Source organism: Xyrauchen texanus, chromosome 9 (assembly GCF_025860055.1).
Source record: "Xyrauchen texanus isolate HMW12.3.18 chromosome 9, RBS_HiC_50CHRs, whole genome shotgun sequence".
NCBI lineage: Eukaryota > Metazoa > Chordata > Actinopteri > Cypriniformes > Catostomidae > Xyrauchen > Xyrauchen texanus.
The window spans coordinates 47,576,471-47,600,775 of NC_068284.1; the positions used below are offsets into that span (position 1 = coordinate 47,576,471).

The following is a 24,305-nucleotide window of genomic DNA, read 5'->3' on the forward strand; positions in this document are numbered from 1 at the left end:
ATAAGCAACAACTGTTCACATAAAACATAAATGTCTAAGAAGTATGCTTAGCTGTTACTCGCTCTATTATTACACGAAATGAAAGCTTAAAACTTTTTTTCCTAAACAGTTGCAACCGCGACTTGTCGCCAAGTACCGTTTAACTAAGAATTTTGTCTGCCACTCGGTTTCTATATTTGTGGCATTGTGCTGATAGCTCCTCCTACTTTTTTGCAGTCCAGATTCCCACTTCACACAGCTGTATATTAGACATTAATACAGGCTCAACAAAAAGGATTTTCATGTTCATACGATAAATAAAAAACTGTTCTTGTGCCTGACGGTTCTGGTGCTAAGTGCTCTGTAGCATCAGCCAGAAGGTAACCGTTCAAAAAGGTAGTGGGCAGGGTGAGTGGAGTTCAGAGTGAATTTTCCAGCCCTTTTCCTCACTCTGGAAGTATATAGTTCTTGAAGGGAGGGTAGAGGGCAAACAGTAATCCATTCAGCAGTCCGAACTGTCCTTATCAGTCTTCTGATGTCCAATTTCGTGGCTGAACCAAACCAGACAGTTACTGAAGTGCACTGAGGACAGACTCAATGACTGCTCGGTAGAACTGTATCAGCAGCACCTGTGGCAGGTTGAACTTCCTCAACTGGCGAAGGAAGTACAACCTCTGCTGGGCATTTTTCACAATGGAGTCAATGTGGGTCTCCCACTTCAGGTCCTGTGAGATGGTAAAGCCCAGGAACCTGAATGACTCCACTGCTGCCACAGTGCTGTTTATAATGGTGAGGGGGATCACTTTTGGGTTGTTCCGCCAAAAGTCCACAATTATCTCCACTGTTTCGACCTGTTCAGCTCCAGGTTGCTTTGACTGCACCAGACAGCCAGCTGTTCATCCTCCCTTCTGTATGCAGACTCCTCGTCATCCTGGATGAGTCTGATGACAGTGGTGTCGTCTGCAAATTTCAGGAGCTTGTCAGAGGGGTCCTTGGTAGTGCAGTCATTGGTGTAGAGCGAGAACAGTAGTGGGGAGAGCACATGTCCCTGGGGGGCACCAGTGATGATTGTACAGGTGCTGGAAGTGAATTTCCCCTGTCTCACTAACTGCTGCATATCTGTCAGAAAGCTGGTGATCCACTGACAGATAGAGGTGGGAACAGAGAGTTGATGTAATTTAGTCCGGAGAATTGCTGGGATGATGGTGTTGAAAGCTGATGTCCACAAAAAGTATCTTTGCATATGTCCCTGGTCTGTCCAGATGTTGCAGGATATGATGCAATCCCAGGTTGACTGCATCATCCACAGACCTGTTTGCTCTATAGGCAAATTGAAGGGGACCCAGAAAGGGTCCAGTGATGTCCTTCAGATAGGCCAATGGCCGTCTCTCCAATGACTTCATGACCACAGACGTCAGAGCGATGGTTCTGTAGTCATTAAGTCCTTTGATCTTGGGTTTCTTTGGGACAGGGATGATAGTGGAGCATTTGAAGCAGCAGGGAAATTCACACTGCTCCAGTGATCTGCGGAAGATCTGTGTGAAGATGGGGGCCAGATGGTTAGCACAGGAATTTAGACTAGTGGGTGAAATACCATCTGGGCCCTGTACCTTTCTTGTCTTTTGTTTATGGAAGATCCGGCACACATTTTCTTTTTTACAGTCTTTACTGCAGGTTTAGCTGATTTTAGTTTCTGCCTGTAGGTTGGAAGAAGATGAACCATACAGTGATTGGAGAGACCCAAAGCTGCATGTGGGACAAAGCAATATGCATCCTTTAATGTTTTGTATCTGTGATCCAGTATATTTGCGTCACTGGTGGGGCATGTGATGTGCTGTCTGTATTTTGGCAGTTCACGGATGAGGTTGGCTTTGTTAAAATCACCAAGAATAATTATAAGTGAGCCCGGGTATTGTTGTTCTGTGTCTGTGGTCTGATCAGCCAGCTGTTGCAGCGCTGCATTCATGCATCTTGTGGCGTGACGTACACACTCACCAGAATAAACTGGTTAAATTATTGTTTCTGAGTGCTTGTGTTTCTCTGCAGCACATCTTTCACTACACTACTGAGAAGCAGAACAGCGGCGTGGTGAAGATCCCTGATGCCAAAGGCGATGACGCTTGGAAAGTGTACTTTGAAGAGACAGCACAGGAGATTGTGGACGAGTTCGCCATGAGATACGGCGTGGAATCGATCTACCAGGCCATGACGTAAGCATTCTGAGAATTAATACATAAATGATCTATTGAAAGTCTTACAGAAATGTAAAGATGTATGCTGTACAAATCAACAGTAGCATTTCAATAACATTGTTTTGTATGTTTGTGTTCAGACATTTTGCTTGTCTGTCATCAAAGTACATGTGTCCTGGTGTACCTGCAGTCATGAGCACACTGCTGGCAAACATCAACGCGTATTACGCTCACACGACACAGTCATCCAACAACGTGTCTGCCTCTGACCGCTTCGCTGCTTCCAACTTTGGGGTCAGTTTTGATTTCAGTTAAAAGCACTCATTCAACTCATGTGTAAGTTGTTTTGGTAGATGACTGTTCTGTTGGAAGATTACAATGATTGCCAATGTAAATATTACATTGACCAGTTATGTTTTGCATATTTATTTATTTGCAGAAAGAGAGGTTTGTGAAACTGTTGGACCAACTGCACAACTCCTTGAGGATAGATCTCTCTATGTACAGGGTTTGTCTCATTGCCCTCCAATAATACTTTTTATTGACTACTTTTTTTACACTACTGACCTTTACACTCACAGAGCACTTTATTACATTTACATTTATGCATTTAGCAGACGCTTTTATCCAAAGCGACTTACAGTGCACTTATTGCAGGGACAATCCCCCCGGAGCAACCTGGAGTTAAGGGTCTTACTCAAGGAAACAATGGTGGTGGCTTCTGGTGGAACCAGCGACCTTCTGATTACCAGCTCAGCTCTTTAGCCCACTACGCCACCATCGCTCACATTATTATTATTATTACTTATTAGGAAGACCTGTACACCTACTTATTCATGCAAATATCTAATCAGCCAACCGTGTGGCAGAAGTGCAGTGCATAAAATCATGCATATACGGGTCAGGAGCTTCAGTTAATGTTCACATCAACCATCAGAATGGGGAAAAAATTTTGATCTCTCTTATTTTGACCGTGGCATGATTGTTGGTCCCAGACGGGCTGATTTGAGTATTTCAGTAACTGCTCATGTCCTGGGATTTTCACACACAACAGTCTCTAGAGTTTACTCAGAATGGCGCCAAAATGAGAGAGGCCAATGGAGAATGGGCAGACTGGTTCGAGCTGACAGAAAGGCTACGGTAACTCAGATAACCACTCTGTACAATTGTAGTGAGCAGAACAGCATCTCGGAGTGCACAACATGTTGAAACTTGAGGCGGATGGGCTACAACAGCAGAAGACCACGTCAAACATTTTATTAGGACCAGAGTGTTCATAATTTAGAGCTCTGTGAGTGTGTATTTACAATACTGACCTTTATATTCAAACTACTGACTTCTACATTTACACTACTGACCTTTATATTTAGGCTGCTGACCTTTATATTTACACTACTAACATTCGTTGATGTACAGATGTAACATTGCTGAAGATGTGCTGTCCTAATTTATAGGTGCTCTTCATAAACTGTAAGCCTTTCTACTTGCTGCGGGAGTTTTCCTCGTGTGTTCTTGTGAGTGTTTATATTCCCACATGCGTTTTCTTTTTGTTCACTACTTCCCACACGAGGCAGAGCCAAGCAAGCCAGGAAACTCTTCTGAATCCAGCAGGAGGACAAGTCGGTGAGGGGGGTGTCTGATGGGTGCTGAGTTTATATATTCATGTCAATGGTGAGCACCCATTAGACGTCAGCTACCAGTAAGTTACTCAGCCCAGTAACTAGAATCCATCAGACACTAGCTACCAGTCTGTTGCTCAGTCCAGTGGACAGCACTCATCAGACACCAGCTAGCAGTCTGTTGCTCTGTCTGTTCAATCCCCAGCAGGTGCCACTCATTCAGTCCTGTCCCCAGCGGTCGTCGACAAGTCTGACCCAGTCCTGTCCCCAATGACCACCGAACAGTCTGTCCAGCCCTCTGAGGTCCCTTTCCAGTTTGACCAGCTCTCTGCGGTCCTCACTCGCTCTGACTCAGTCCAGTCCCCTATTATTACCGTCCAGTCTGTCCGTTCCTCTGTGGCCATCACTGACTTTACCATCTGCTCAGCGGCTCGGACTTTGCCTTGGATTCCGTGTCCTTCTTTGCCTCCACCCTGGTCTTCTGGTCCATCTAGGCCTCTGGTTTCTCCTCCGGCTCCACCATGGCCTTCTGGTTCACCTACAGTCTGGTCCAGACCATCCCCCTCTTCTCCCACACCCGCCCTCCCTGGTCTGTCATCTGTCCCTTGGCTTGTCTCATTCCATTCCCCTGGTCTTCCCCACCCACCCCCTCCTCGATCTGCTTTCTGACACCTGGTCCTCTGCCCACTCCCTGGGCCAGTTCATCAATCCTGTCTGGTGTTGACACCAAGAGGCATCCGTTGTCATGATCCTGTTCTATCTGTTCTTCAGCTGGACAGCTGTCCGACACCTTTGTGTGTCTTGGACAGTCTCTCTCTCTCCCACTGTCTCTCCGTGTTGGCCTGTCCCTCTCTTTTTAAAATGCTTTGTTAATTTGTCACGATTGCCGTTACGGTCTTTAGCCACACTTTTTTTTTTGTTTCCCTCATCTTGTCCCTTCCCTCATCCAGGTAGACGGGGATGACCTGCTGGCAGATGGTGCGGAAGGCACACCCCTCCCCAGGGAAAGAAGGGGGGGATGTACATCATGCCGCGGGCTCCCCGGCCTGAGAGAAGGAGGGAGGAATGTGACAGGGCGGAGGGCGGGCCGGGTCGTGATTCCGCACACCCGGCCCCTAATCAGGCTAATCGAGTCATTCCTGCATATAGGTCCTCATTCCTGACACATTCTGTGACAACTTTTATATTTACTCTATTGACTCCTATATATTAATACAACTGACCTCTATACTTACACTACTGACCGCTACATTTACACTTCTGAACCCTATATTTATACTACTGACTTACTCAGTAATGTGCAACTGTCTGTGTTACTGATGTGTGTGTGTGTGTGTTTCAGAATAATTTCCCAGCCAGTAGTCCTGAGAGGTTGCAGGATCTGAAGTCCACTGTAGATCTTCTGACCAGCATCACATTCTTCAGGATGAAGGTTCTTTATTTATCCTTTACTGGTTCACTTTAGTTGTAGGTGACGCATTTACAGATTTTAAAACTTTGTCCCACATTTACTTCTTCTGAAACGTTATTGAGACATCATTTATAGCGCTTTAGCAGCATTTATTGGCCTTAAAATCTCTAAATATAAGTATAAGTCTCATTGCAAAGAAGAATCACTAACAAGGATCACATGGTGTGTGTGTGTGTGTGTGTGTGTGTGTTGTGTGTTTTCAGGTCCAAGAACTCCAGAGCCCTCCCAGAGCAAGTCAAGTGGTTAAAGACTGTGTGAAAGCGTGTCTAAACTCCACATACGAGTACATCTTTAATAACTGCCATGAGCTGTACAGCCGAGAATATCAAAATGACCCTGTGAGTACATGTGTGAATGTAAACCTGTGTTTGTATGTTTGATCAGAGACGGCATAAACCAGGGACTAATTATTTAATTAAAAACGTTATTTTTAAATGCTGGTAACCTGTTAGAATTCAATTGCCTGGTCCATTTCTTAATGGCAAAACTGGCCCGACTTCTCTGTAAAGAAAGACTAATTATATTGATGCTGCTACAGCGAGCAGCCCCCCCTGCTGGTCAAAAAACTAAAGGCCACAGAATTTATCACCGTAACCTTTTGGAACCCAAAAACATTTTATGTGCTTTGAACCTGAAGGAAACTGCTGCATCACACGTGTCTTTGCCTAAATGCATTTAATGTAGTCTGGGTCATATATACAGTTTAATTGGATGTACGACCTTTGACATCAACCACAGAAGACATGAGAACTGTTGTCTCCCTCCATTTAAACGTCTTTATTTGGCTATACTAACTATGCACGATTATATGGTTAGTTGCATTTCGGGCATGTTGACGTCAAAATAGACCTTCCACTTTCAAGCTCAAATTGTCATGGCTGATTTTATGCAGTTTAGTGCTTGAGAGTGAGAGTGCTCATTGAAAATGAAATATTGATTATGGTCAAGGTGCTGTAGCAGTTATGAATGGAGAAGAACTGCAGTGTGACTTGTGTTTATCTCTCTCCGTCTCTGCACTTACACTGCAGAATTTTATAAGTAAGATTGAAGACATGTCTGAGTTTTTGGCACCTCATAACTGGGGCAGTGACTGATGCTCCCAGTGTGTGTGTGTGTGTGTGTGTGTGTGTGTGTGTGTGTGTGTGTGTGTGTGTGTGTGAGGTGTTATGCATGCAGGCCTGATACAACATGGAGCGCACACACACACACACACTGTAATGGATGTTTTTTAAATCAGAGCATATTGATAGTAGCATCTATAGTCTTAAGATGCCTTATAATCAGCATAGTTAGTTATATGACTACAAAACTGCACAGGTATCTTGTTTGGAAGAGTGTTTATATTCATTTATGAGACATGAACATAAGTCTCCTGTCTGTGGTTCTGTCCAGTCCAAGACGGTTCCTCCTGAAGAACAGGGTCCCAGCATTAAGAACCTAGACTTCTGGTCTAAACTCATCACACTCATTGTGTCCATTATAGAAGAGGATAAGAACTCCTACACACCCTGTTTAAACCAGTGAGTATGTGTTCTCCCTACAACACCAAACACTCTAATGATGTACATCCTGGGCTTAAAGGAACATCCCAACGTATTGACTGTGCTCACATGCACAATCATATTCCAATATAATCAGAATTTAGTCATATTCCAATAAACATTCTTTAAACAAATTTTCAGAAGACATGACAAAGTTTACGGTAATGTTAACGTAGTGGTTTTTATGGTGCATTGTGTCTTCAGTGCCTTGAAACGATTATGTCAATTATAGACATAAGTAGTTTTGTATTATATTACTTTTTTAATGCTTAATTGCTGCTTTTCACTCAGTTCTCTATTTTATTAGTGGCTCTTGAATAATTACTGTAGAAACTTGAAGCAATGTTTACTAAAGAAACATTTAAAGGATCATTTTTTATATATATATATATATATATATATCTTTCAGTGTTTGGGGTGCCGTGTGGAAAAAACACTAAAGGGGTGCCGTAGTTTGAGAGGAAATTCAGATGCACTAGTTGTGCTAGAGTATAAATATATAATGAGATCTCTGGAGACAGTAAGAGAACATGCCATAATATATTTAGAGCAGGGCTGGACTGGTAATCTGGCATACTGGCCATTTTCCCAGTGGGCCGACGCACTTTTGAGCCAATCGGGGGCGGACGCCATCGGGAGATGCCGAGCGGGCTGGTGGGTCGGCTGTGAAACATGCCGAATGGGCCGCGACAAGCAAAAATTTGCAGAATGGACCACAAAACGGTGCCGCGCTATGCAGAAAAGTACAGCGAACACCCCCCATAGCTAGTTTGTGCCTTACTTTGAAGCTTATAACAATGATGATAATTCTCTTCAATTGCCTGGTCCATTTCTTAATGGCAAAACTGGCCCGACTAATCAGTAAAGAAAGGCAAATGAATTGAAGCTGCTACAGCGAGCAGCCCCTCCTGCTGGTCAAAATGAACAACACACGGTAGGCTTTGCCGCTCTGGCCCTCTTGCTATGTAATATTTCACTGTGAATGCTGTCTTGAACGCTCGGGAAATACAGGGACATTTCCGGGGACACCTCCAGTCGGGGCCAGACCACCAAAAACCGGGACTGTCCCCGGAAAACAGGGACGTCTGGTCACCCTAACCAAAGGAAGCACCTTCTCACATTTTTTACTCATTTGTTATATTAAAATATGACCGTAATAAATTTAAAATAGGAATATGACATTAATGCATAACCATAACACAGAAGTCTTGATCAATATAAAAGGTGGTAATTAAGAAAAACAGGTCTAAATCTATGATGCATGATTTATTGAGATATCTGGGTTTGTTCTGTATGGATATATGCCATTGATTGTATTTGATCATGTCTAAAAAAAGGCATAAAATGTCTTAAATGTAAAAAGGGCTAATTATATAACAATTATATGCAACTAACTTATTAAACTACCTATAACCCAGTCTCTCTCTCTCTCTCTCTCTCTCTCTCTCTCTCTCTCTCTCTTGGTCGTGCAGGTTTCCACAGGAGTTGAATGTGGGCAAGATCAGTGCAGAGGTGATGTGGAACATGTTTGCTCAGGATATGAAGTATGCTATGGAAGGTAAACACTGATCGCACACTCAACATTAGGGCGGCTGTGGCTCAGGTGGTAGAGCGGGTCGGCCACTAACCGCAGGGTTGGTGGTTCGATTCCCGGCCCACATGACAGCAATCAAGTCTGATCTGTGATTCATTTCCTGATGCATGTGATGTACTTCCTGTCTCAGAACATGAGAAGAACAGACTCTGCAAGAGTGCCGATTACATGAATCTTCACTTCAAAGTGAAATGGCTCTACAATGAGTACTGCAAAGACCTGCTGTACTTCCAGGACCAAGTACCGGAGTACCCAGCGTAAGAGCTTCCTCAAACTCTATCTACTGTTTTTAGTGGTGTTTGCGAAGGTGCATATCTAGTGTTAGTGATCTGAACAAACCCCCAGTATGCATACTGCATACTGCATACTAAAGTAGTAGCATGCATAGCACATAATAAACACAATTCTACATAAGTAGTAGCCACTGAGGTGTTGAGAGGTAAGAGGAATCTGTCAGTGTCCGAACTGTTAATCTTCATCTTTTAATAGCTGGTTCGAGCCGTTTGTGATCTTGTGGTTAGATGAGAATGAGGAGGTGTCCAGAGACTTCCTGCATGGTGCTCTGGTCAGAGACACAAAGGACGGGGTAAATATCACTTCAACAAAAGCTCTCTTTAGATGTATGCAGTATGTCTAGTTTTAAAAGATGCTCTTTTGGCCTGATGATCTCTCCTCTCTCGCTACAGTTCCAGCAGACGTCTGAGCATGCGCTCTTCTCCTGTTCGGTGGTGGACGTGTTTTCTCAGCTCAATCAGAGCTTTGAGATCATCAGGAAGCTGGAGTGTCCCGATCCTCAGATCGTCGGGAGCTACATGAAGAGGTTTGCGAAGGTAAGTCACACACGAACCCTTCTGAATTACTCAATTACAAACGTAAAATGCTGGCGCGACAAAACAATAAGTAAGGCTGTCAATATGACACGTTCTATTCTATAAATAAATATGCGTCCACCTCGAGCTCTCGCCGTCCATCCGGGGATACGTGTTGCCATCTTTCTGCCAAAATGCGTGCTTATAGTATCATATTTATAATAATTTTGATTATTGTATATAAAAATAGCTTTATTTGGGGAGCCTTCATCAGCAAATATTCTTATGCGATTAATTTGACAACAAAATGAAATCGATTGACAGCCCGAATTAAAAGGCAACAATGTTCAATAATCATTTCAAACCTGTCAAAAACATGTAAGAGTCATATTTCAACCTAAATCAAAAGAAAAACAATTAAATTATATATATATATATATATATTGCATTAAGATTAAGATAGCTGTAATAATGACATTGTTTTAATGACAATCAGGGCTGGACTGGTAATCTGGCATACCGGGCATTTTCCCAGTGGGCAGACGCACTTTAGGGCCAAACAGGGTCGGATTGGCCATCAGGAGAACCAAGCGGGCCGGTGGGTCGGCTGTGAAACGTGCCAAATGGGCCGCGATAAGCAAAAATGAGCCGCTGCGTTATGCATAATAGACCACAAAACGGCGCCACAATATGACAGCGAACACCCCCCTTTGCTGAACAGTTGAGCCAGTTGCCATGATAACAATTAACCTTTTATGCTTGGATTGGCCTGCGAGAAAAGAAAATATAATCAAAATATTAATAATTACATTCTTGACCAAGTGCTTTGAAATTTTCAGACAAATCAGAAGTGTTACGTTTTGATAATTTATTTAAAAATTTGCGCTGTACATATTATTGCAATAAGTAAAATATCAAACTGATCAAATAGTCATGTGTCATATGTTGTTGGAAAGCTCTCAAAGAGTCAAATACAACCAGACTATTTGTTTTACTCACAGATAAAAATATAGCGAGTAACAGCTAAATATATGTCTTTGACTATTAAGTTTATGTTGCTTATATGCCGCTTTTTCGCATATAATGTCACGAAAAATGAACAGAACATAAAATATCGCATATCATTATTTAGAGTCGGTGATTATCTTTCAAACGAGTCCACACACAAGATAATCAGATGTATAGATCATTAGATAATCCACATGAAGCACAATGTTACATATGACCACCAGGAGATGGCGCCAAATACACGACACAGACTCAATGATGACTCAAATGACACAGAATGAAACTCATTCTGTGAAATCTCATGACTAAAATCATGTCTGCATGCTATGCAAACCTTTAGTCATTGTTGTGTTTGCATGTGTAATTAATCAGTGGTCGACTTGTAAGAATTTTGAATTTTAAAAGAATTTAAAGCACGTGTCAGGTTCTCAGAAATGTAATCTTTGTGCCCAATTTGGTTTCATAAATGTTTTTTCATACAAACCTTTACAGCATTTTCTACAAAAATATTAAATGTGGTGTAACCATCAAGTAAAAAGTATAATAATACTTTCTTTGCAGCTTCAATACATTAGAGTATAAACAATTTCATCATTCATTTAAATAGGGTTCAAAGACATTTTCAATGTCATTTTTATGTATATAAATATTGCGAATTTTTGAGTCAAAAATATAGTTTTCTCTAATTATAATATAAATATAGTTTTTTTTTACTGCTTAATTTTTTAAGAAATAACAATAAAAGATTTTTCTGCACTAGTCATGGAAACATATATTATTTTCAGGAATTTCAGCTTTTAATGAGACTTTTTTTACTGTTGATAAATATATATATATAAAAACACCTTCAGAGCTCAAAGGTTTAAGCACATTTAATTATTGAAATCTAATATAAAAATGTAATAAAAAATCAATGGTAAACAATTTCTTTATTGTTTTTTTCTCTCAGACTATTGGAAATGTTCTTCTGTCATATGCTGACATCATTTCCAAGGATTTCCCCAATCACTGTAAGAAGGAGAAAGTGGTATGTTACATTAACACATTTATAATATTACATTTAAAATAGACTTTCACACATGACTCGTTTCACATTTGTCTCTTGAGGTGTGCCTGAATGGAGCTGCTTCTACAGTGTAATAGTGTGTGTGTAAGTGTGTGTGTGTGTGTGTGTGTGTGTGTGTGTGTGTGTCTGTGTGTGAGCGTGTGTGCGTGTGTGTGTCTGTATTTGAGTGTGTGTGTGTGTGTGTGTCTGTGTGTGAGCGTGTGTGCGTGTGTGTGTCTGTGTGTGAGCGTGTGTGCGTGTGTGTGTCTGTATTTGTGTGTGTGTGTGTGTGTGTGTGTGACTGTATGTGTGTGTGTGTCTGTGTGAGCGAGTGTGTGTGTGTGTGTGTGTGTCTGTGTGTGTGTGAGCGTGCGTGTGAGCTGTGTGTGTGTGTGTGAGCCTGTTTGAGAGTGTGTGTGTGTAAGTGTGCGTGTGTGTGTGTGAGCGTGCGTGCGTGTGAGCGTGCGTGTGAGCGTGCGTGTGAGCGTGTGTGCGTGCATGTGAGCGTGTGTGCGTGTGTGTGTGTGTGTGTGTGTTTGAGTTTGAGTGTGTCTGTGTTTAAGTGTGTGTGTGAGTGCGTGTGTGTGTGTGTGTGTGAGCATGTATTTATGTGTTGGTTTAGGGGATAGAATCTATAGTTTTTACAGTATAAAACCATTATGTCTATGGAAAGTCCCCATAAAACATGGAAACACTACATGAGTGTGTGTGTGTGTGTGTGTGTTTTCTCCCAGAGGAAGAACTCCCTCTCTCTCACACACACACACACACACACATCTAGTGAGACTCATTTAGCTTGCATAACTAAATTAAGCCATCACATTTAACAATATTCCTCAGTTTTGATGCAGTAAATATATGTGAAGGAATATATGGCATGTATCTGTGTTTATCTGTTATAGTATATAAGTTGTTTCCTTATCTTACGTCTTTTTTTTTACTGCCTCTATTTGGATTTTTTTTTTCAGCCTTGCATCATTATTAATAATATCCAGCAGTTGAGAGTTCAGTTGGAGAAGATGTTTGAGGCCATGGGAGGAAAAGTCGTGAGTCCATCTTCAAACACCCTGTAAAACTTGCATTAAGCTGAAGTATGTCATTTCCGCGACTGTAGCGCCACCAAACGGAATTGCAAAAATAAACGTTCTCCGAACCACTTTCTGAATATGTCCCATATAGTCCCGCCCCCAACTCTCGCCATTGGTCGAGCCGGTGTTATTGTTTCTCTTAATATGGGTTGCTAATACGAGGACACCCCCATATTTTAATTATTTCTGTTTCAATCCCCCTGTCCCCTGAAAGATTCAGGAAGGCGGGTATGACCTGCTGGCAGACGAAGCTTAGGCCACGCCCTCCCCCAGGGAAAGAGAGGTGGGGGGGGTGTGTACGTTATGCCGGGGGCTCCCCAGCCTGAGAGAATGAGGGATGAATGTGACCGGGCGGAGGGCAGGTCGTGATTTTACACACCCGGTCCCTTATCAGGCTAATTAAGCTTCTGAGCGGGATAAAGGCCGACTGTGGATGGTGGTGCAATAGAGTGAGATTGTTTATGGGCAGCTGACCGTCGTGTGTTTATGTTTGTGACTTTTGGTTTCAGTGTTCATTAAAATATCATTTATATTATATTCGCCTCCTCCTTTCTGTTGAATCCGTTTACACTCATTTACAACTATAAATCAACAAATCAAGTGCAAGTCAAGATCACGTCATCTGTTACCATGTAAGATTTCATGCGTACTAAAGGTGCACCTGGTGGCCGAGGTTGGTACTGCATGATGTTTGTTCGCTAGTAAGCTTCAATTCTCACGTGTTACTGCTTTAGGAGAGAGAGATAAAAATGTAGGACATAGGCTCAGGACATTGGACTAAGACACCTAAAAAAATCTCCTAGTGAAAATAAAAATGTCACCGTGCGGCTCAGGGCTTCCGTATGTGACTGCAGCTCTGTAAGTTGGGAAAAGTAGCTTGTTATTGGAAAAGCAACACTATTGTGAAATTAGCTTCAGCGTTGAATGAAATATACATTTATTTCTAGTCAAATTTTCCAATGCATTTTGGAGTTACCCTATCAGAAAGGACATGTCCAATATTGCCTTAGAATTTGGCTAAATTGGGGTTTGTCTTGCCAGAACAAATAGCAACTTTTTGGAGCAACCGTTTATTCTATAACGTCTTAAATTGCTCTCTAGGCATCAAAATCGTTCTTTCTTACTTCCTCTAAACTCCACACGTTTCAAAGAGACATGTACAAAGATAGCTCATTATTCCCACTTTCTCGTCTCTTTAAAAACTCCCAGACCAACAATCACACTCATGAATATTCATGACCTCATGCATAATTCATGCAGATGTAATTGTTCATTTGATTCGCAGCAAACACATTGCGCATATCGAATACTCAATATATTCACAGGACTTCGAGGTCCCTCAATGAATATTAAAAATGATGTGATGGATTTCAAGATTGATAATAGCTGGAAACTTGAGTAATAATTATAATTATGTAAAGACTTCTGAATCATAATTGTGCATGCGATGTTTCTGCAGTTAAACGTGGAGGCCAGTGACTTCCTGAAGGATCTGCAGATCAAACTGAACAACGTGATGGATGATCTTAGCAGGATATTTGCAGTCAGGTGGGTTTGGGGCACAACTGTTGGGTTTCAGACGTTAAAATCCCATTTGTTTTCTCCGTAGAGAACTTGATTTTTAAGAACAACACATAAACATTTGAACCCTTTAAGATCTGATGGTGTTTTTAAAGGTTTCAGTGGCATACCCAAAAATAAAGGCTTATAACTCGTCAAAAAAAAGATTTCCAAAAAATATGTGATATAGATTATGATACATTCTCAGGCTTTCAGCCTAAGAACCTGCTGAAAAATTAAAAAAAATTGCCAAAGTTTACTTTTTTCTGATTTGACATTATATATCTCTGGGTGTAAATAAGTTGGCTCTGAAAAACTGCTTTTGTTTTGTTCCCGATCATGTCAACTTACGTTGATACGTCAAAGCAATCAAAACTTATAAAGTTACAAAAACTATTTATCCTAGTTTACAAAAACATCTCCAAACAAATAAAAGATAATACTTGTACATAAGAACTAATTACACATGCAAACACAACAATGACTAAAGGTTTGCATAGCATGCAGACATGATTTTAGTCATGAGATTTCACAGGATGAGTTTCATTCTGTGTCATTTGAGTCATCATTGAGTCTGTGTCGTGTATTTGGCGCCATCTCCTGGTGGTCATATGTAACATTGTGCTTCATGTGGATTATCTAATGATCTATACATCTGATTATCTTGTGTGTGGACTCGTTTGAAAGATAATCACAGACTCTAAATAACGGCATGTGATTATTTTATGTTCTGTTTATTTTTTGTAAAGTTATAAGCGAAAACGCAGCATATAAGCAACACCAACATAATTATCAAAGACATATATTTAGCTGTTACTCGCTATATTTGTATCTGTGAGTAAAACAAATAGTCTGGTTGTATTTTACTCATTAAGAGCTTTCCAACAACATATGACACATGAATATTCGATCAGTTTGATATTTTTATTGATTACAGTGCAGTACAGTTTTATGCCGTATAAATGATCAAAACGAACACTTCTGATTTGTCATCATATTTCAAAGCACTTGCTCCGTTTTGGTCATAATATCTACATGCATTAGAAAGTAGAGCTTCTAAGCTTTCAAACGACACCTATTTTATATTGGTCAAGACTGCAGTTATAAACATTTTGACAATTATGAAGGAGTTCATATAGACCTACTATGAGCTCTGAGATTAAGCGAATGATCGATATCAAACTATTTATATATTTGTACATATCTGAATATTTTGCAAAAGAGTTCCAATGTATTGTGTTTTTATGCTTGTGTATCGTTTTATTGTGCCATCATTATTTATTCGATTACGTCGTTCATTCCATCATTAAAGATGTACAGTGTTTTTGGCTTTCAATCACAGTTTGTTTTGTTGTTATTTACCTCCGATCTGGTTGTTTTGGTTCAAGTTTAGTTTTAATTGTTGTCTGACAAATTTGTCTCTTCTCCAGTTTTCAGCCACACATCGAGGACAGTGTGAGGCAAATGGGTGATATTCTGAGTCAGGTGAAAGGAGCTAGCGTACCTGCTAATGGCAATGGAAACTTAGCGCAGGACGCCGACAATGTTCTGCAGCCCATCATGGACTTCCTGGACAGCAAGTGAGAGTCACGGATAACACATCATCTCAACTGTACAATGTTTGGGAAGCGACTATGAAACTAGTTTTACAAGCTGCTATTTTAAACTATACATCTGCTTTTGCTTTTGGCAATTCGTATACTTGCTGCATATCGCCACCTAGTGGTCAGGGAGGAGAGTGTATAGTAAATATGGGCTAAAATGCATTAAACCACTGGAGTCGTATGGATTACTTTTTAGCCTTTATGTGCTTTTTGGAGCTTCAAAGTTCCTACCTGTGTTTGTTAACAACAAAAGAAAAAAGGGAGGGTTTGGGAAACATGTTTGGAAACAGTCGTTATATTTAGTTGAATTGGGCGCTGCTCGCTGTGTCTGATCTGAACTTCTCTTTCAGTCTGACTCTGTTTGCGAAGATCTGTGAGAAGACCGTTCTCAAGAGAGTGCTGAAGGAACTGTGGAAACTGGTCATGAATACAATGGAGAAAACCATCGTCCTTCCACTGCTGACCGACCAAACGGTGTGTATGTGCATGACACACAAACACAACACTCGTACACCCCACAAGCACAGCAGGGTCATGATAACGTGTCATGGGTAACTTATTATTATACGCTGCTTTTTTAGACACTATCATGATGATAATACAGCCGTATTCTTTGAAGGATGTTGCATAACTTTTAAGTACCATGGTATGTGAATATTGTAATCAGGCCTGGACTGGGAAGAGATATTGGCCCGGAATTTGACATGGCAACTGGTCCAAAAGTTGAGGGGGCGGGGACGCGACGGCTCAATTTAGCTTATCACAGACCATTCGGCAGCGTTTCGCGGCCGACCCACCGGCCCGCTTGGTTCTCCCAATGGCCAGTCCACCCAAAGTGCATCGGCCCACTGGGAAAATGCCCGGAATGCCAGATTAGCAGTCCGGCCCTGATTGTAATCAAACTGTGCTATGGTACAAGGCTTCCACATTTTTTGACTAAAGAATTTCCTTCCAACGACTTTTCTAGTCGTAATTTGGTTCTATTAATCACTTTATAGAACAAATAAAAAATCACGTTATAGTTTAAAAGTATTAACATATGTTTGAGAAAACTAATTTTATTCACTACCGAAATCTCCATTGTTTTTTATGAATTTATTTCTGTTTCATTATTTTATTTACTTCTATGATTTTTTATTTTTTTTTATTTTATGTAGTGAATTTTTTTTTTACAATTCTATTTATTCCAATTATTATTTAAAGATTTTATTTATTTCCTTGACTTTTTTACAACTGCATAGATATTTCAGTCATTTTTTTAATAATTTTATTTAATAATATACATTTTTACAATTGTATTTATTTACATTATTTTTTACAGTTTTATATATTTTAATTATATTTTAATATTTTTTTGTGATTTTGTACATTTCAATAATTGTTTTACAATTTTATTTACATTATTTTTATAAAAAAAAAAATTCTATGAATTTTTATGATTTTTTTTTAAAGATTTTATTTATTTCCATGATTTTATGATTTTATTTCCACTACATTTCTCAATGCCATATTAGTTTCATTATTTTATAATTTTTTTTTACTTCATGAAGATTTATTATTTTATTTATTTTCATGATGAATTTTAATGATTTTGTGCAGTTCCATAATATTTTACAGTTTTATATATTTAAATTATATTTTAATATTTTTTGTGATTTTGTAGATTTCCTATTTTTTTTTACAATTCTCCATAAGTTTTTTATTTATTTTTTTTTTCATGATGACTTTTAATGATTTTGTGCAGTTCCATCATTTTTTAAGATTTTATGTAATATATATATATATGATTGGAGAGTGTTGAGAAATAAGAGGTAAAATAATAGGAGGGATTGGTGACTTTTATGGTGTCATTATGGTTATCTTAAAACAGTAGAAACATTTAGAGTGTGTGTGTGTGTGTGTGTGTGTGTGTGTGTGTTGTGATTTTCATTCTCTGATTTGCTCTTTTTCATCATCATCATCATTCACCAGATAATTGTAAGTATAACAGTGTGTGTCTGAACCCTTTTCACATCAGCTCCACGTCTGATGATCTGATTCTGTCTCCTGCAACAAGATCCCCACCATTTCTCTCTCTTTGTGACTCTAGCATGGTGCACGACAGACTGTCTCTTCTTTAATGACTTTCAGATGCCTCTCCTCATGTCACAGCACTCAGCCTGTACTTCCTGTATCTGCTGTCCTCCACTTCCTCTTTCTCTGTGCAAACACTCAAATAACTTTAATGCTGATATCAGTGACAGACTTCATCACAAATGATTTTCTAAATGTGTCACAAATATCTGGTCAAAACACCAACTTGCATTGATATTGCCCAATCCGCAGCCTCAGTGGGGATTAGGGTAGGAATCGTAAGGAATTTAACCATTCCGAACCCTTAAAGGGGTCATGACATGAGGATTTTAAGTTTATGAGAGGTAAGAGGTCAATATAAGAGGTCATTGTATTATAAAAACATACTGTAAGTTTCAGAACTCAAAACTTCCTCCACACTGCAAAAAGAGCATTTGTTACGACTCGTTCTCTACTTCCTCCATATTGTGATGTCACACTGTGGTAGACATTTGCATCTGACTGCCTCCACAACAGCACGTCAACACCTACTTTACACTTCATCACTAGCATAGCCCCGCCCAGTAGCGAGATGAGAGTGCAGGTCAGTCAAGATAAGAGAGCCAATCAGAAGAGTGGGCGTGTACTGTCGAGTCTTAAAGGAGCAGTAGCACCAAAACCAAACGTTTCTGACAGAGGGTCAGAATGAGGGTGGAAAATAGTCGTTTTACAAATATATGACAATCTTTACATATATTATGAGTGAACCTCAAGGAACATAATACAATAATGCATTACCCCTTTAACGGTTACATTTTATTTACATATTAAATTGAAAAGGTTTTTTTAAATGTGTTTACGTATTATATTTGGTTATACTGTATCTCTCTCTCTCTTTTTTGACATGGCAGAACTCAATTGAGCTGAAGATTCAAAAGAACCGGCTCATAAGAGTCATTTGTTCAGGAACCACATTACACTGTTCGTGCTGTTAGTTTTGAGCTGAAGATTCAAAAGAACCGGCTCATAAGAGTCATTTGTTCAGGAACCACATTACACTGTTCGTGCTGTTAGTTTTGAGCTGAAGATTCAAAAGAACCGGCTCATAAGAGTAATTTGTTCGGGAACCACATTACACTGTTCGTGCTGTTAGTTTTGAGCTGAAGATTCAATAAAACCGCTCATAAGAGTCATTTGTTCGGGAACCACATTACACTGTTCGTGCTGTATGTTTTGAGCTGAAGATTCAATAGAACCGGCTCATAAGAGTCATTTGTTCGGGAACCACATTACACTGTTCGTGCTGTTAGTTTTGAGCTAAAGATTCAAAAGAACCGGCTCATAAGAGTCATTTGTTCGGGAACCACATTACACTGTTCGTTCTGTGAGTTTTGAGCTGAAGATTCAAAAGAACCGGCTCAAAAGAGTCATTTGTTCGGGAACCACATTACACTGTTCGTTCTGTGAGTTTTGAGCTGAAGATTCAAAAGAACCGGCTCAAAAGAGTCATTTGTTCGGGAACCACATTACACTGTTCGTGCTGTTAGTTTTGAGCTGAAGATTCAATAGAACCGGCTCAAAAGAGTCATTTGTTCGGGAACCACATTACACTGTTCGTGCTGTTAGTTTTGAGCTAAAGATTCAAAAGAACCGGCTCATAAGAGTCATTTGTTCGGGAACCACATTACACTGTTCGTTCTGTGAGTTTTGAGCTGAAGATTCAAAAGAACCGGCTCATAGTTGTGAGTGATGTGGTGAAATGAATCATTAATGAATCATTGTTTTCTTCTCTCTGTACGGTCTGTAGGGCACACAGCTCATCTTTAATGCTGCTAAAGAGTTGGGTCAGCTCTCCAAACTGAAGGTGCATTAATGACATCATCTCTTATTATCATTTAACATAATCGCTGTTTGCCTTTAATCAGCACTCTTGGACTTTGACAAGTGCGCTGTAGTGTAGATGATTTTATTTGTGTCTGTTAGGAGCACATGGTGCGAGAAGAGGCCAAAGCGTTGACCCCTAAACAGTGTGCAGTCATTGAACTAGCACTGGACACTATAAAGGTACGAGTGAACACACGTAATCAGAATCAGTCCTGTTACATTGATTGTGTTGCTAACTATGAATGTGATACTGAAGGTGTTTATTTGTCTGTTTGTAACAGCAATACTTCCACGCAGGCGGCGTGGGTTTGAAGAAGACATTTTTGGAGAAGAGTCCAGATCTTCAGTCTTTGAGATATGCACTGTCACTGTACACACAAGCTACTGATAAACTCATCAGGAAATTTGTCTGTTCGCAGCACACTCAGGGTAAACACACACACATACACGTGTCTCCTCTGGAGTTTCAGAAGAGATATCAACAATGTCTCAAACTGTTCTCAGATTTGCCAAGATACCAAAATCTACAATGAAAAGTCTCAATCTCAATGTAAACTCAAATATTTCTCATAAAATTCTCCCAAGAGGAAATGAATTGAGATATGCCATCCACATTCGTTTTATAGCTCTTACTGTTTATTTTATGTCTCCTATCTTCTCCTAAATCTTCCTCTTCTTTCTCTCTTAGTTCATGGAGGTAAAGGTGTGCGGTACACTCATAGTGAAGACGTTTACCCAGAGAAGGGTATGTGTCACTGATTCTCTTCACCATTGAACCACTGAATGAACAAGTGCATTACCTACATTAAGCAGCTCATTCATATTAATATATGCAAATTGTTTATTAGCATATTCGGGTGAGCCTGTTAGCTGATAATGCCTCGTTCAGCTCGTCTAAATAGTTTCAGTGGCATACCTAAAATGAAAGGTTTGTAACTCGACCAAACAACAAAACGAAAAATAAGAAGTGTAAAGTGTTTGGCATAATTTATAGAAAACGTTTGACATTTTTTAAATAAAATATATTATCATAACTTCTGAGAGTTTCAGTCTAAGAAAACTAAAACATTTACTTTTTTTCTTATTTTACATTATATCTGGGTGTAAATAAGGTGGCTCTGAAAACAAAAATGTCAACTGTATGTATGAACTTTGTGTTGATACGAGAAAGCAATCAAATGTTATAAAATTACAAATATAATTGATCATAGCAACATCTCCAAACAAATAAAAGATAATAATTGTACATAAGAACTAATTACACATGCAAACACAACAATGACTAAAGGTTTGCATAGCATGCAGACATGATTTTAGTCATGAGATTTCACAGAATGAGTTTCATTCTGTATCATTTGAGTCATCATTGAGTCTGTGTCGTGTATTTGGCGCCATCTCCTGGTGGTCATATGTAACATTGTGCTTCATGTGGATTATCTAATGATCTATACATCTGATTATCTTGTGTGTGGACTCGATTGAAAGATAATCACCTCCTCTAAGCAACTGTATGTGATATTTTATGTTCCATTTATTTTTCATGAAGTTATAAGCGAAAATGTGGCATATAAGCAACACCGGTTTACGTGAAACATTAATTGTCAAACTCATATTCTTAGCTGTTACTCACTATATGATTGTCTGTGAGTAAAACAAATAGTCTGGTTGTATTTTACTCTTTGAGAGCTTTCCAACAACATATGACACATGAATATTTGATCAGTTTGATGTTTTTACCGATTACAATTTTTCATAAATGTATAAAAATGTAACTCTTCTGATTTGTCTGCAAATATCAAAGCACTTGTTCAGGTTTGGTCATAATGTCACATGCATTTAAAAGTAGAGCTTCTACGCTTTCAAACGATGCTTATAAGACTGCAGTTATTAATTATTTAGGACAATTTTAACAAACAAAAGAGTTCTTGCGAGGGTTAAAAAAACAACAAAGATTCTGAAATCTTCCAACACACTTTGAAGGAGATCCCATATTCATTTATTATAATTTTAGCTGTAACTATAACTGTAGTAACTATGGCATTTTGCAAGGAACTATTCTGACTTTTGCTGTGAAGAATATAGTGCATAGCATTTATTCATCTATTAAATTCAAGTTTACCTCCTCCATCAAAGGACTCTTATTTATTATCATGCATTTCATTTGAGATTATTTACCCAACACTGCCCTCTGCTGGAATATCTCACATTAAAGGGAGAGTTGAAGAAAGGGGTCAAATATGACAATTCCTCATGTGGTTCCAAACCTGTATGTTGTTATTATGCTGAAGCACAAATGGTTAATTTTTAAGAATTATAATATTCATAACAGTTCATAAGTGACCATGACTAATCGATCAAGCTTCAAAAAAATAACATGATTTAACTTGGGTGACTAAATGTTTGATTGGCACTTTTATGTTTGAATGGACCCCGTATAGTCCCTGTAAGCAATCAAAAGGAAACTTCTAACTGTTTGTTCACCTTGTCTTTCTGGAAACTTCTGTCCTGACCTTTGACCCTGTTGTTTAGCCTCAGGCGTGGATGATGCAGTTGGTGAGGTTTCAATGACTGTGGAGATCTTCAGCGAACCGAACGCAGGAGGGCACAAAATCACAGTTAAAGGTGCCTCTGCATTTCATAACCGTTATATTTTACCCTATTAATCATGGGCTGCATCCCAATTCACACTACAAATATGTTATTTAATGATGAAGGGAAAGTACATACTTTTGAAGAGGTAAAAAGTGTTTTGACATCCTACCCAGTGTTTAGGATGAAGAGGATGCAGCCATGATCTTGGAGTTTATATTTGATTGTGTGCGTTTGTATCCTTACCCATGTTTCATTGACAGTGGTGTCAGCCAATGACCTGCGCTGGCAGACGCAGGGAATATTCCGCCCCTTTGTGGAGGTTTACATCATCGGTCCTCACCTGAGTGACAAGAAGAGGAAGTTTGCCACCAAATCGAAGAACAACAGCTGGTCTCCGAAATTCAACGAATCCTTCCAGTTGTAAGTTTTCAACAGCGCCTGATGATGTCCCTCTCTTGGACCATTCATATCATCATGTCAGACACTTGAAGGTATAGACCCAAAAATGAAAACGATCGGATAATTTACTCACTCTCATTCCATCTGAGACCTAATGCTTTCTTCTGCATAACAGTTTTGAAGACTTGTAGAAAAAGATCCAAGCTCAGCTGGTCCTTAGAATGGGAGTGGATGGTGATTTAGATATTTGTAGGTGCAAAAAGCACAGATGGTCAGTGTAAAAGTAATCCATCCTATCTTCAGTGCTGACATTAATGTGTTCTAAAGCGAATCGATCACTTTGTGTGCAAAAAATAACTATATTTAAGCACTTTTTCACTATAAAAGATCGCTTCCATTCAGGCACTGATAAATGGATGAATTTACCCGAGTGCTCCCGTCACGTAAGCGCAATCAGAGATGGATTGGTAATCTGGCATACCGGGCATTTTCCCGGTGGGCTGATGCACTTTGCATCGGTTCTCCCGACTGTCCATCGGGAGAACCGAGCGGGACGGTGGGTTGGCCGCGGAACGTGCCCCTCCCCTCTACTGGTCTACAACTTTTGGGTATGTAAAGTCCCGGGCCGATTTCTGTTCCCAGTCCTGCCCTGAGCACGATGGCTCGTTCCTTCGAATCATTGCTTGTGTGTCTGTCAGGTATCAGTTCACGTGCCATCACGCTTGCGTCATGGGAGCACTCGGGTTAATTCGTCCATTTGTCAACGCCTGACTGGAAGCGATATTTTATAGTTAAAAAGTGCTTAAATATTGTTATGTTTCGCACAATAAATGCTCTGCTACACTGTAACAATACTGCCAGGACGTTACAAGTTTTAACAGTAATTTCTCAGGGTAAAATACTCGGTTTAAAGTTACATTATAGTGATTTTCCCTTTGACTGGGAACTTGGGACTTGCAGTATTTACTTTAAAAGTCATTTTCACTCAGAACACGATTAGTTGCACTGTTTATGTTACAGTTGTGTGTTCTGAACGTTACAGTATGTTTACACGGTACAAAGACACATTGTGGTGCACAACATCAACCAAGGCTCAAAGTATATTTCTTTCTCGGTTTCTCTCCCTCTCTAGTGTGCTCGGTAGTGAGCTGGGTCCTGAGGGTTATGAGCTGCAGGTTTGTGTGAAGGATTATTGTTTCGCTCGCGAGGATCGCACCGTGGGCGTGGCCGTTCTGCAGCTGAAGGACTTGGCGTCCCGGAGCAGCGCGGCGTGTTGGCTCCCGCTCGGCAAACGCATTCACATGGACGAGACGGGCCTCACCGTGCTCCGAATACTCTCCCAGCGCAACAACGACGAGGTCGCTAAAGAGTTCGTCAAACTCAAATCTGACCAGCGCTCGGCGGAGGAGGGCAGAGGAAGCTAAAGCCGCGAGACTCGACGTACGGCACCCGGCCTGTGGTTTCCTCACAGAGACACACACTGTGCTGATACAAAAGCAATCAAGTATTTACACGCCACTCAAGAACTGTCAAACAGCACACGGCTGCAAAACAGACACACAGTCATATAAACATACTGCAGTTAATATAAGACGACATGCACACACACGCAAACATCTGCACATGAACTAAAGCAATCGGATTCAAGCAAATAACGATGTCAGTATAACCCACTAATCTCAAATACATTTAAAGTCAACATGAAATCATATTCATGTTGACTTTAATGTTCTCTCTCAAACACACACACACACACACACACACACACACACACACACTCTTAAGTCCTAAAGAGTTTATTCTACACACTTTATTTTGCACTCTTTGGGCCACTTTTAAGATTCACAGTGAGCCCGAACATTTAGCAC

The 24,305-nt window shown here is 40.0% G+C and overlaps 1 protein-coding gene across 1 annotated transcript in view; it reads left to right on the forward strand.

Moving 5' to 3' along the window:
* LOC127649750 (protein unc-13 homolog A-like) overlaps nucleotides 1–24,027 on the forward strand; it is a 69,357-nt gene extending 45,330 nt beyond the window's left edge. The window contains exons 21-42 of the mRNA XM_052134975.1: nucleotides 2,026–2,189; nucleotides 2,312–2,465; nucleotides 2,611–2,679; nucleotides 5,133–5,222; nucleotides 5,465–5,599; nucleotides 6,654–6,781; nucleotides 8,275–8,360; nucleotides 8,527–8,653; nucleotides 8,886–8,982; nucleotides 9,083–9,226; nucleotides 11,163–11,240; nucleotides 12,227–12,304; nucleotides 13,806–13,894; nucleotides 15,337–15,486; nucleotides 15,861–15,984; nucleotides 19,370–19,426; nucleotides 19,546–19,626; nucleotides 19,728–19,875; nucleotides 20,135–20,191; nucleotides 21,976–22,068; nucleotides 22,299–22,458; nucleotides 23,570–24,027. Coding sequence (XP_051990935.1) covers nucleotides 2,026–2,189; nucleotides 2,312–2,465; nucleotides 2,611–2,679; nucleotides 5,133–5,222; nucleotides 5,465–5,599; nucleotides 6,654–6,781; nucleotides 8,275–8,360; nucleotides 8,527–8,653; nucleotides 8,886–8,982; nucleotides 9,083–9,226; nucleotides 11,163–11,240; nucleotides 12,227–12,304; nucleotides 13,806–13,894; nucleotides 15,337–15,486; nucleotides 15,861–15,984; nucleotides 19,370–19,426; nucleotides 19,546–19,626; nucleotides 19,728–19,875; nucleotides 20,135–20,191; nucleotides 21,976–22,068; nucleotides 22,299–22,458; nucleotides 23,570–23,861 — 2,601 coding nt within the window. The 3' untranslated portion in view covers nucleotides 23,862–24,027. The remainder of the gene's footprint in view (nucleotides 1–2,025; nucleotides 2,190–2,311; nucleotides 2,466–2,610; nucleotides 2,680–5,132; nucleotides 5,223–5,464; nucleotides 5,600–6,653; nucleotides 6,782–8,274; nucleotides 8,361–8,526; nucleotides 8,654–8,885; nucleotides 8,983–9,082; nucleotides 9,227–11,162; nucleotides 11,241–12,226; nucleotides 12,305–13,805; nucleotides 13,895–15,336; nucleotides 15,487–15,860; nucleotides 15,985–19,369; nucleotides 19,427–19,545; nucleotides 19,627–19,727; nucleotides 19,876–20,134; nucleotides 20,192–21,975; nucleotides 22,069–22,298; nucleotides 22,459–23,569) is intronic.
* Nucleotides 24,028–24,305: the final 278 nt, after the last annotated feature.